This window comes from Doryrhamphus excisus, chromosome 6, assembly GCF_030265055.1.
Source record: "Doryrhamphus excisus isolate RoL2022-K1 chromosome 6, RoL_Dexc_1.0, whole genome shotgun sequence".
NCBI classification, from domain to species: Eukaryota; Metazoa; Chordata; class Actinopteri; order Syngnathiformes; family Syngnathidae; genus Doryrhamphus; species Doryrhamphus excisus.
In genome coordinates, this window is record NC_080471.1 from 8,392,598 (window position 1) to 8,406,556 (window position 13,959).

The 13,959-nt window shown below is 38.4% G+C and overlaps 1 protein-coding gene across 3 annotated transcripts in view; it reads right to left on the bottom strand.

Annotated features, from left to right (window-relative positions):
* Positions 1-5,982: 5,982 nt before the first annotated feature.
* lingo1a (leucine rich repeat and Ig domain containing 1a) overlaps positions 5,983-13,959 on the bottom strand; it is a 130,752-nt gene continuing 122,775 nt past the window's right edge. For all 3 annotated transcript variants that reach the window (XM_058076684.1, XM_058076686.1, XM_058076683.1), the window contains one exon: positions 5,983-9,754. In XM_058076684.1, the coding sequence (XP_057932667.1) occupies positions 7,895-9,742 (1,848 nt within the window). In that variant the 5' untranslated portion in view covers positions 9,743-9,754 and the 3' untranslated portion in view covers positions 5,983-7,894. The remainder of the gene's footprint in view (positions 9,755-13,959) is intronic.

The following is a 13,959-nucleotide window of genomic DNA, read 5'->3' on the forward strand; positions in this document are numbered from 1 at the left end:
CGCTCGTTAATCGCTAATTGTTAAACGGTCCCTGACTGGACAGTGAATTTCCGCAAAGTAAGATTTATAAATACAGTACATTTGTAGAGCATAGGATACCTGTTTACAACCTTCTAAATATAGTTTTCAACATTATTAGAGCCTTCTATACAAGAAATAACACCCCTATAGTCACTTTCATATGGCCTATTACGCAATATATTTATATTTATATATTACTAGGCTCCAGCACCCCCCGCGACCCTCGTAATGATAAGCGGTAGAAAATGAGTGAATGAATGAATGAATGAATATTAATATATTCATATTTATATTCATATTTACCCAAACATACCTCCAATTTGCTTAAATATGATACAGAAAATGGGTGGATGTTTTTTTTAGCAATAATAGGCCATATTCAACCACGAAACAGCATAATTCATTATTTATCAATTCATATATTTGTTCAAAACCTGTAATCATTTTAGCCAAAAAAATTAACTTGTTTTTAAAAAATAAACTAAATGAATTGTGTCGTTTTACTCAAATAAAACACAACTTAGAGGTATTTGCTTTTTTATTGGACTGTGACAATAAATATGTCCAAATGTTGTGACTTTTTACCCCAAAAACAAAACAGCAAAGTCATCAATCATCATGTTCATATGTTGCGCAACTCTGATTGTGCTATGTGAGTGTGGTGTGTGTCAAGGAGACTTTCTATCAAATTGGACTGAAAATGTACTGAGCTAACTCCAAATTGTCCATAGGTATGAATGTGAGTGTGAATGGTTGTTTGTCTATATGTGCCCTGTGATTGGCTGGCCACCAGTCCAGGGTGTACCCCGCCTCTCACCCAAAGAAAGCCGGGATAGGCTCCAGCATACCCGCTGTGAGGATAAGAATGAATGGGAAAACCCCCAAAGAAACTTGTTGTTTTTTAATGTCACAGCAACAATAAGTGCAACGTAGTCAAGATAATCATCCAAACACGGCAGGACAAAAAAAGTCCAAACAAACCTGCAGCTGTCTGGTTAAAATGCTGACAAATGGACACATCAGCGCGGCGCGCCGCCTCCATCAGATCAGCTCGTCCATCTTGTTAGTCAGCCGTCCCATCAAATATCTGCTAGCTGATGTCCTTGAGGCGGGTAGGAAGCAGCCAAATGACGGTGAGAGCGGCAAGGTGAAGCCATATTTAGAGTTCATTATCAACATGTTTATGTAATTATTTATGTGCTGATGATTTTGTAGTGCTCCTAAATAAAAAAAAACAACAAAAAAAAACAGTTTGCCAGGAGCGCTTGTGTTTCAAAAAGATGCTCTTAATGGCCAACAGATGCCATCTTTTGGCTGTGGCGATTTCCCCCCGAATTGGGGACTCATGACTCTTTCATGGGCTTGTTAAATAAATAAGGAGGGTAAATTGAGGCGCCAGCAGAGATGTGGGCCGTGGCACGGGGCCCGGCAGGAAAAACTGTTCTCAGCAGATTGCCTCTTTGGACCTGGTCCTGCTAGACCAACACCGGGCCAAGACTACAAAAGAAGACGGGAGTCAGGTGGTCACACAATACTACGCCATCCAGTACAAAATGTAGGATTTAGCAAGCAAATGTCATTATCACTTAGCTAAGGCTTGTTACTTTATACTGCCTTAGTTTGTTTATAATTTCCTGTGTGGTTTTCCTGCATTTGTGGGTTTTCTCCGGGTATTCCAAAAACATGCTAGGTTAATTGGCGACTCCAAATTGTCCATAGTTATGAATGTGAGTGTGAGGTATGTAGAGGTATATGCTTTTTATATGACAATAAATATGTCCAAATGTTGTGACTTTTTACCCCAAAAACAAACAGTAAAGTCATCAATCATCATGTTCATATGTTGCGCAACTCTGATTGTAAAGTCATCAATCATCATGTTCATATGTTGCGCAACTCTGATTGTGCTATGTGAGTGTGGTGTGCGTCAAGGAGACTTTCTATGAAAGGACTGAAAATGTACTGAGCTAACTCCAAATTGTCCATAGGTATGAATGTGAGTGTGAATGGTTGTTTGTCTATATGTGCCCTGTGATTGGCTGGCCACCAGTCCAGGGTGTACCTCGCCTCTTGTCCAAAGACAGCTGGGATAGGCTCCAGCTTACCCCCACGACCCTTGGAAGGATAAGCGGATAAACTTTATTTACACCAAGAAATTCAGTTTTTTCCAAGGTGTGTCAAAATGTTGCCTTCACTGCTTCTACTAAAGTGGTTCTACTGTGGTTATCATTGATGATGATTAAAATGTTAATTGTATCATAGCTGCAGTAAGTTGTCGTCTTCATTGCCATTATTCAACTTCAACTTCTTAGCATTTCCCCCAAATAGGACTGCTAGCGGCAGACTCGATCAGGTTGTCAGATTCGTTGGCAGTATGATTTGATTTTCAAGCTGATCTCATCGCTAAGTCGTCCCTTTGGACTTCTACTACTTCAAGTTATACATTGACTTGTTTCCAAATATGGGTTTATACATACTGTATGCGTATAAACACCACTTCAGATGAGTTAAGGGAGCAACCGGAGGTGTGTGTGTGTGTGTGTGTCTGTTGAGAATCCATCAGCCTGTTTCTGACCTAGAATTTTAACTACACATCTAATATGTGAGGAGGGGATGCTTCCATCGCTCCCCCAAGGCTCCAAACACACCAAGAATAGCTGCATCTGGTTTTAAGTCACATGACAAACGAGTGCTCTTTGATAGCAGTTTGGAGAGGAAGGGAAAAAAAAAAGGGAATGTGGGAAAAATCCCAAAGGAATCTGGAGACAGGACGAGGCAGAAAGGTTGCAAAAGGAATAAAGCAATCTATTTAATTAACGCGGTGAAGCGTCTTGTTTGATGACACTTTTAGACGTTTGCCTTGCACTTAATTATGTTGTTTTACAAAAAAAAAATGTTTACTCAAAAAGGAAGTGACTAACATTCACTCATCTGCACACAGAAAATGCTCATTATGTATTCACTCTTCAAGCTCTGTGATTGGCCAATCACACACGGCGACAGCCTCTCCTTAGATGGCGTGAACAGATACAGATAGTGGTGTACTTGCTCATCCCTAATATTTAATGTATTTAGCCTGTGATTTAATTTTTGTTTTGTTTTGACACTGCACTCTTTATGGTGACCTATTATAGTCATTTTTGGGCTTTGTATTGCGTTGTGGACTCATGTAGAGCAGCTACAAACGGTAACCTACACAGAGAGCTTTCTAGATCTTCCAGATTGCGCGCATCTTTTTCTGCAGGGTTTCCATTGACGTCCTGTCTGTTTAATTTACTCCACCCCTGGCCCCTCCTCTAGTTACACCCACTCCTCTGTGATTCGTCACACTCCCAAAGACGACTGAGGACTTACGGATATGTCGGTCTGTGTTTACCGAGTGCAGGCAATCTGCAGGAATCTGGCCCGAATATAGCTGGGATAGGCTCCAGCACCTCCGTGACCCGTGAAGATAAGCGGTAGAAAATGAATGAATGAATGAATGAAGCCCATCCCAGCTGATTTTGTCAGAGAGGTGGAGCACAGCCTTGACTGTTCGCCAGCCAATCACAAGCATAAGGCACACGGCGTCTAAGCTGCATTATTCATGATTACTTTTATTATTTAACAACAACTGTGTTCTTGGTTAATCAAAATTTTAATGCACCTTTAAGGAATTGAAAGTGAGGTTTCAGCTTTTGTTGGAATATCTTTGCGTGCACAATTATTCGGCAACACAAAGAAAAAAACATAAATATGTCAAAAATATGACTTTGTTTGCATTTTTAAGTCATAATGATAAACAAACAACACAAACTTTGCAAATAAATATTTCTGACATTTCCAAAAATAAATCAGTGACCAATATAGCCACCCTTATCTTCAATGACACGGAAAAGCCTTCCATCCATGGAGTCTGTCATTTGAGTCTTGATCATTTAAAGCGAGGAAAGCCTGATATGACAGCACTCCAGGATTGTGAATTCCTGGGAGCTTCACGTTTGATTTTTCTAAAAAAACATGCTAGGTTAATAGGCGACTCCAAATTGTCCATAGGTATGAATGTGAGTGTGAATGGTTGTTTGTCTATATGTGCCCTGTGATTGGCTGGCGACCAGCATACAGTGATGATAAGCGGCATAGAAAATGGGTGGATTGATGGATATTATTAACTATTAACTATATTTTAATAACTGATAAAAAATCCAAATGTTCTTTAGGATGTTGTCTTTTATCTATGTACCACTGTAGACTACACCCAGATTAAGAAATGCCTAAATATAAGATATCATTTTAAATGTACCTATTAAAGTGTTTGTATGTACAGAGTTCCTTCGTTTATCACAGGTGATAAGTCACTTCTAGCCTCAAACTTTGTTTGAATTGTAATCATCAATCTAGTAGTTTGGACCCAATAAATTATTAAGTGACTCTCGGGTATTCGCTCCTCTGCCGTGCTTCCTCCTGGCGTCTTTCGGCTGTAGTATCCTTGTTAAAACATACTGTATTGCTCCTGTCATCGTCCTCCTCCTTGAACCGAAGATTCATTTAGTTGGCAAACTGCTTCTTCTTCTGTTGTTTGTTGGCGCAAAGAAGATTGTTTGACAACTATTGTCGACTGTGTGTTGCTAATGAGCTACTATGGCAGGTAACCACACTGAGAGGAGGTGGAGCTGCACACGTCTTCAATACGGCTATACAACACCCTCTACTGGTAGCAGTAGTAAATACAGTAACAGAACACCAATAGATATAATACACCCCAAGGCGCAGAACACAATGCATTGATGAGACGACAGCCGCACAGGAAGTACTGTACAGAAACCAGAATAAAGGAACAATATACACTCTCCATAGTGATATGCCTATCGATACTGAAAAATTGCTAAGTTTAGCTCTTACCGGCTCTTTGTGCCCTAAAATGGATGCTTAATATTGATACTTTCAATACTTCAGTCAATCCAGGTAATGTTCGGCCGATGTAACGATGAGCGATCGTCGACAAAGCCATGTGTGAATTGTGTTTCTTATAGTAGTTCTTATTATAACATTAAGAATGACAAGAGATGTAATTCATTTATTCATTTAAAAATGCATTAATGTAACTAGCAATGTAAGTACGACAACAGAAAAATCATATAAAGTATGTGAAAAAGGTATTTTTAACAATCCAAAAATAATAAATATAATAAATAATAAATAAATAATAAAATAAATGATTATTACTTTTCTTTTCTTAAGAAAAATAATAATCATTTATGCTAAATGCAAAATACATGATTATTACTTGTCTTTTCTTAAGAAAAGTAATAATCATTTATTTTATTATTTATTAATTATTTATTATATTTATTATTGTTTTGATTTTTAAAAATACCTTTTTCACATACTTTATATGATTTTGATTTTTCTGTTGTCGTACTTTAGCTAGTTACATTAATGCATTTTTAAATGAATAAATGAATTACATGTCTTGTCATTCTTAATGTTATAATATGAAATACACTACTTTTGAAAATGTACCTGAGACATTAGATTAATTTGCAATAAGTATCGACTCGGAAACAAAATCAGTATCTCACATCACAACTTGTTTTATTATCATTATTTATTACTCGTTTTATTATGTCAACTATATTGGATAATGTGTGCGTAAAAGTGACTATAGGGGTGTTATTTTATGCCAGGATGTCTCTAACAATAAATGCATGTAGAAAGTCGGAAACTGGTTTTCAATGCTTTAACTACAAAAATATAGATTTTAAAAATAAGGGATGAATGCAAGGTCCAAAAGCATCAATTGCAATAAATAAGGGATCCATTTGTTGTTTAAAGAGTGTTTATGTAACCATAATAATATTGAAAATGATAATCAACTTGTATTTAGTGGTGAAAAAGGGTTTGTGTCTACGACTGACCCTGGAACTGATCATTTCTAATGTAATGAGTGTAAGTTTAAAATGAAGAAAGGAGCGGCGCGTGTTTAGAAAATTCCATAGATGTTTTAATACAACATACCATATTGTCAACAATTGAACATCAACAAGATTTTGTTAATTAAAAAAAAAACAAAAAACAAAAACAAATCTGCATATTACCTTTATTGCACAGAACAATTTGAATTTTATTTTCCATATATTTCTTTTTTTGTTTTGGGGAGTCTTTTTTTCCAGTAAAAAGTTGGCTTGGACTACATGTTCCATATAGTCCCGGGTCAAAAGGAGGAAAAAAACAGCATGAAATGGGAAAAAAAAAGACAACCCGAGGTTGACTGAGGAGCAAAGGACGCCGTGTAAAGTACCCACACCTCCAACAAACAAAGAGAGCATTCAGAAGCCGTGAGCTGCATCCACTCTGTTGTTGTTTTTTTTTTTTCTTTTCTCCTTTATGCAAAAGGGATTACACCAAAGCTGCTGCAGATTGCATCCACGGCTCAAACCATCTGTGTCACTGCCTCCATCTGCATATTCATTGGCAGCGCCCTTGTCCGTAATGTGGGTCCATTATCAAGAACTTTGCCTTCATCCTCGCATACGCTTGCAAAGGCCAGATGTCCACAGTGCACACAATACGCATAGGAGGTCCACCACCATACTGGACACGTTGTCTCCTCCCAACCTTTCACCTGTAAATTAATATTCCCATGATTTGATGAGAGGAGGGATATTTCATGAAACCGAAAAACAACAAGCTTGACGAGCACATTTAACCCCTAAAAATGTGAGCATTGCAACTATGACTCTTTATAGTCATATTGAACATAAAATATTATTCATATGATAATGCACGTTGTTTTTGATATGAAAAATGCGAAAAGCACCATGTTTGACAGCAGAACACATAAGTGCTTTCTTTTACTGACTTCAACCGAACATTTTCAGAATCCACGAGCGTGTAATCAGTTGTTGGTATTCAAATTTGGCAAAAAGTAACCCCCTCATTACTGCCTGAATGTTTTATGTACTCAATTACTCTCAACATTATATCATTTATTATTTATGTATGTGTATTGCATTTACGTTTCTTGTATTTATTCTGTTATATACTGTTATCTATTTACGCTGCACTCGCTTAACTTACTAAAAATAACAAAAATTTAATATTTGTTGTAAAACATTCTCTCAGCATAATTTATGCCAATAAAATAATACATTTTCGAAATAAACAATAAGAGAGAAGCCGTGAAATTCAAGGGATTACTGTATCACTAAAGAGATATATTTTCCCAATCCTGTGTGGACTTATGCAGTACCGATCAAAAGTTTAGACACACATTCCCATTATAAAAGCATGGGAAGGTGTCTTCAAACTTTTTAAATGTGTGTAAAGAGTGATAGGTTGACAGAGAGCGAGAGAGAGAGAGAGAGAGAGAGAGCGCTCAACTTGCATCACTGCCGATTTAGTTTTTCCAATCATTTCCAAAATAAGCGTCCGTTTCTTCTCAAATGTACTTTACTGATGGCGGCGCTGCTCCAGATCAATGGTTGTGACACTGATGGATCACGGAGCAATAATGGCCATAAAGTAGGACAAAGCATTCACAGTTCAAACATGATGAAGTGTATTGACGATGCTGTATAAATGTGCTCATCAGCCCATATCAAAGTAATGCATTTCTTGACATGTGGCCTCAAGGAACGGGGAGAAATATTCAAATAAAATCAAACAGCAAACGGCCAAACCATCTAGCTCTTGTAAATCTTCAAGCTTGGGGGTGTCATCAATTCTGTTTTTGCCATTTTTGAGCCACCGCAACATGGAGTGTTTATAACTAACATGACTTTCAATAAAAGTGGCCCACGAGCCGCAGCAGCCCCCGCTTTCGTTGCCTCACAACCACTTTTTCCTCAGTCAGTGAACACACCGGGAACCAGTTTTTGTCATTGAAAATCCTTTAAATCATTTTCATGTTAAACTTGCGTGGCGCGTCCACTGTGCTGCTGCTCATGCCGGCATCCGATTTGCGTGGCACGTACTCAATCTCGATGTTGTGCTTGGTGTTGCCCTTGCCTCTGCTCCACAGGAAAAGCAGCACCAAGCAGAACAAAACCACGCCCAGAAAGGAAATGAACCCCATTGTGGTGGCGATGATCAGGGTCTTTATGTCAAAGGGGAACGGGACGTTGGCTCGCGTGTCGTTGCCACCGGTATCCGCAGGCTGGTTGGAGATAAAGGCAAAGGTCTTGTTGGGCTGGAAGGGCCAATCGGGCGAGTAGCTGTGGATGTGCAGGTGAGCCAGGGCGGTGTCATTGCCGCCGGCGTTGCTAGCTATGCACACGTAAGTGCCATTGTCCTGGATCTGAGCGTAGCGGACCTCCAGGGTGCCATCGGGCAGCACAGAGACCCGTCCAATGGTTTTGGTGGTGATGAACTTCTTCTGCGGGGAAAGCCACATAATCACCGGCGCAGGATCACCGTCAGCCTCGCAGGAGAAATGAACAATGGCGCCCTCGTCAACAAACTGCTGCTGCGCCTTGCGATCCCTGATCCTGGACTTGCGACAGGTGAAGTAGTTGGGTTGCAGCACGTCCGGAAAGTCTTTGAATTCTTTGCCTTGGACAAACTCGGGGGAAGCGCAGGTGGGCTGCTGCCGGTTGAAGTTGAGCCTCCAGCGCCGCCGGAAGACCCACAAGAGGCGGCAGTCGCAGGCCAAGGGGTTGTCATACAACGCCAGAGTCTCCAGGTTTCCCACCGAATGGAACGCAGATTCTTCTAAAGTGCTGAGAGAGTTCCCAGACACATTGAGGATCTTCAGGTAGTTTAGACCGCGGAAAGAGTAGGGCTCAATCATGGCGAGTCGGCCTCCGACCAGGTGGAACTCCTGAAGACGAAGCAAGTCGTGGAGCCTATTCCCATCAATGGTGTGAATGGGGTTGTAGGAAAGATTGAGAAAGCGCAAGTAGACCAGGTGCCGCAGGGCTACGTAAGGGATGGTGGTCAGGTTAGCATTGGCGATGGTCAGAGAAGTCAGGTTTAATCCGTACAAGCAGTTCGGAGTCATTGTATCCAAATATGGCCAGTTGGCAATCTTCAGCACCTTCAGCCGGTAGAGACGTTTGAAGGAGTAATCCCGTATAATGTTGATGTTGAGGTGCTGCAGCCTGAGCGTGATCAGACTGTGGAGGTGGGTGAACGCCTCTGTAGGCACAGAGGACAGGTTGCACTTCTCAAGACTCAGGTGCTCCAGGCTACTCAGTCCATGAAAAGCCCGGTGGGAGATGAACACCAGATCGTTGTCGCCCACCTCCAACGAGCGCAAATTGTATAAATCCTGGAACATGTAGTCCAGCAGGATGACAATCTTGTTCTCGCTTATGTCCAGCTGGGTGAGATTGCTCAGGCCCGTGAAGACCCCGAGCTGGATCAGCTTTAGCTTGTTGCTGCGCAGCCCCAATGTCCGCAAGCCGTAGAGATTGTTGAAGGCGCCGGGTTCGATGGTGGAGATGGTGTTCTCACTCAGCTCCAAGTGCTCCAGGGTGGGGAAGCTGGCAAACTCGTCCGGGTTGATGGTCCTTATCCGGTTCTTGCCAAGGTCCAGCAGCCGCGTTTCTGCAGGGATCCCCTCTGGAACCGTCATCAGCTTCTTACGGTGGCACAACACAGAGCGTTCTTGGACGTTGCACTCACAGCGGGACGGGCAGCCAGTGGCCGAGCCCGACAGCACAGTGCCCAGCATCAAGATGAGAATGGGCTGCCAGCACGCCACCAGGAAGCTGTGCCCAGTCGCTTCCCGAGCCGCCATCTTATCGGTTACCTGGGGAAACAAGAAGACAACATGGCGTACGTTAGAAAACTACGGACAAACGGAGCACTCAAGTAGAACCTGAAAGAAGACTTCTAGTTAGTTTTGATGCAAAAGTAAGTAGTAGGTGTCTTTGGATCTTGTTTATGAGCACCAAATGTGTCTCCCTTATATGTTTGCTCCACTTTTGAAGCTGCAGATTTTCATGACATAACCTCCTGGACATGATACCGCCTCTGACCCACCCCTAACTGGATGAGCTGTAAGCATGATCAGGTAGTTTTTCTCCACTCTCCAGCATGTGAGTGTAATGTTAGCACTTTCGCTCACATAGCTATGATAGTGTTGCTAATGCTTAGTTCATCTTGTCTCACTCTTTAATGTCATATGTCACTAATATGATGCTGTTGGACAAGGGCAGAGTTACAGTGCATAATAAAAAAAGAATAATAAATAAAATAATAAAATAATAAAATAATAAAATAATAAAATAATAAAATAATAAAATAATAAAATAATAAAATAAAAACAAAAAATAAAATATAATATTATAATATAATATAATAAACATAAAAATATATATAAAATATAAAATAAAAATAAAATACATAATAAAATAAAAACACACACACACACAGCTCATTGGCATTAAAGCTAGAGACATACAAAACGGCTGCTCGTTGGACAAGGGCAGAGTTACAGTGCATAATAAAAAAAATAATAATGAAATAAAATAAAATAAAAAAAAAAAATATATATATATATATATATAATATTATAATATTATAATATAATAAACATAAAACATATATAAAATATAAACTAAAAATAAAATACATAATAAAATAAAAACACACACACACAGCTCATTAGCATTAAAGCTAGAGACACACAAAACGGCTGCTCGTTGGACAAGGGCAGAGTTACAGTACATAATAAAAAAATAATAATAATAATAAAATAAAAACAAAAAAATAAAATATAATATTATAATATAATATTATAATATAATAATATAATAAACATAAAAAATATATAAAATAAAAATAAAATACATACTAAAATAAAAACACACACACACAGCTCATTAGCATTAAAGCTACAGACACACAAAACAGCTGCTCGTTGGACAAGGGCAGAGTTACAGTGCATGAATAAAATAAAATAATAAAATAAAAACAACATAAAATATAATATAATATTATAATATAATAATATAATAAACATAAAAAATATATAAAATAAAAATAAAATACATAATAAAAGAAAAACACACACAAACAGCTCATTAGCATTAAAGCTACAGACACACAAAATGGCTGCTCCTAGCAGGGCTTACTAGACGCACTTTAAATGTGGTAAATTCCAAACACTACAATATATGAGTGTTAGTTCCTCATCAGTCCGTTTTATAGGTTAACTCCAAGAGAAAGGACTGTTATAAGACTCCCAGTTGCAAAAATAAAAAGACAAGACAGGAAAAAGATCCTGTGAATGCAACGTTTGAAAATCAAAGCCAGCAATCCACCTTGCATGGCACCATTATTATTGCTTTTCCTCAGGGCCATTTCTACTGCACACCTTGCAGGTGATCAATCAGCACCTGCTATCACCTTAATAAGTCGGGACTTGGTGTCGGGGGAGGGGGTGCAGCTGCAAGTAGAATTAACATTTTTCAGCCCGCAATCCAATTCCCGCTGTGCATTTTGGTGGTGTGTTCCACCGCTGCAGCCGTCTTACTTCAACTATGAATTTGATATGTGGTGAAGGAGAAGGGGCTGGGGTGGGGTGAGTTTGGGGGGGTTGGGACCGAAGCAGGAATAGCAGAAGGATGGGGGTGGTAAACATTACGTACAGAATGTGCTTTGGCTGACACTTGACCCATATGATCTTTTAACATCTGAAACAGGCCATTCATCACAGTGGAATACATTAAAATCTCATTTCAGTGGCATCTGTTAACGTATCCAACCCCCTGCAATTACATCTCCATTACATTACCACCAGTTGTGTGGAAATAGCCCCCATGGAATTAGTTGCATTGCAGAAAACTCTACTAAAGGACCAGTGTGACATTCTTGTGGATATTTTTCTTTTTAATTGTCATTTCTTAATTTGACACCATTTTCAGTGTATGCAGTTTCTTTTTATTGCATAGAAAAAGAAATGTTTATATTATCGTTGTTGCTAGATTTTTAGGTTTTTGATATTTTTATTTACATTGTGTTTGTAGATTAACATTTCAGAAACAAAATAACTACATGAAATAGAACTACAGAAATACATTTAATACAAAAGATGAGTAAAATTATAGGATAAAAGCACATTTTAAATAATATTTTTATTGTTGATGTCATTTCATAATATAAACATGTTTATAGAAACATTTTGATTTATTATTATTATATAAATTTTGCAATCACTTTTAATTTGTGTGTATCCTTAGAATATAAATTAAAGCACTAATTGTAAATACAAATATTTGTGTAAAAATACATTTTAGATCAGAACATTTTAATTTGATTATATAAATAAAAAAAAATTTGTGTAAAATATATTACTATTATTGTTGAATAATTGTTTTATGAAAACACGTTAAATCATTTTTATTGTGGATTTGTATACTGTAAATTTAAAATAAAATGGTGCAAAGATAAAATATAATTGAAATGTAATTGTATAATTATGCTGTAAAATACATTTTAAATAATTAATTTTTTTATGTTGTTTTATATCATTATTATGTATTAAATACATTTTAAATTATTTAAAATTTAATATATTTGCTACATTATCATCATTATTATTGTATATTTTAATTTTATAATTTTTATAAGGCCTAAAAACATTACAAAAACATAGAAAGCAGCAGTACACTAAGAAATATAAATACAAAAAAAATATGCCGTCACATAATTTGTTATTTTTACATTTCCAAAATGTGTAATTTGACAATTTTAAGAAACACAACACACAAGTATGCCAATTGTGGCTGCTAGCATTGTGCTAATAACTCGAACGACCGGAGAGCTCATGCGCTAAAAGAGATTCCGTTGATTATTAAGACGACAGTTGATGATGATATCTGTAATCACGTCATACTGACAGGACAGCCAATGCTTCCGGTCACACACTACATCACTTTTTATTTGCTAAGCCGCATCGATCGGCAGTAAAAGGGAGTGGCCTCGTCGCAGGTTCCACTCCATCAGCTTCTGTCCGGCCTTGCATATTGGCTACAAGTCAATCAGATGCTATTACGTCCGACTCCATTACCGCTGACACTGAAACTCAATCGGGGCCAATGACGGCGTGGTAATCCACCCTGCTGGTAAAGCTCCGCGCCTGCAAATTCAGCAGCTCGCGTTCCTCCACATGATCACAAGATAATGCCGCGGCTCCACCGGGAAGCCTGAGGCACACGAGCGCTAAAGACGGGGCGTGAAGAACGGCGTCAACAATGGCAGCTCTGTCTTCTTATTTAATGATTTAGTGCTATCGCTCGCTTGCAGGCACGTCCGATGAATGAAGTTCTGCCTTCCAATCAAACACCAGGAGAATACTGTTAATTAAAGGTGAAGAGAGACTTCCCTCCAAGGAAAGGATACGCTTCAGGAACAGTGAGGATGTGTTCACGTGTCGTACTCTAGTACACACATACGTAGAAAACAGCCATCACCCGCTTTGGTGAGTTTAGGTAGCGTTCACACTGATAACTCAGACAGTGTATGAAAACCGAGACATAGTTTTACCAATAATTTTCCATCAAAAAACAAACATGAACAATATATATAAAAATCAAGCCCAATTCACGGTACAACCAGTAGATATTGGTAAAGCAAACTGTCCATCACTCAAATATCATTCTCTTCAAGCAAATAATCTAATGAAATATATTGCAAATACTGAGTAATACCTAATGAATAAATAAAATGAAAAAAATGAACAATTTATTTGTATTTTATTTATTTGTTTCCAACCTGAACGAGCATCTATCAGTCAATGTATTTATTTCCTTCAAAAAGACACATTACTTTTCCCTCTGTGTGCAGCATTAGTAAACATCAATAGTTATGACACAAACTCCATCCATTTCCATCTTTTTTTTTTTTTGAGGCGGTGATATGAATCATCCGACAACAATAACCAGCAGCCAAGTGCTAAGTAACATATTGACCTGACGTCAAGCGGATTTCAATTTGCTCCATTCCGCCTGC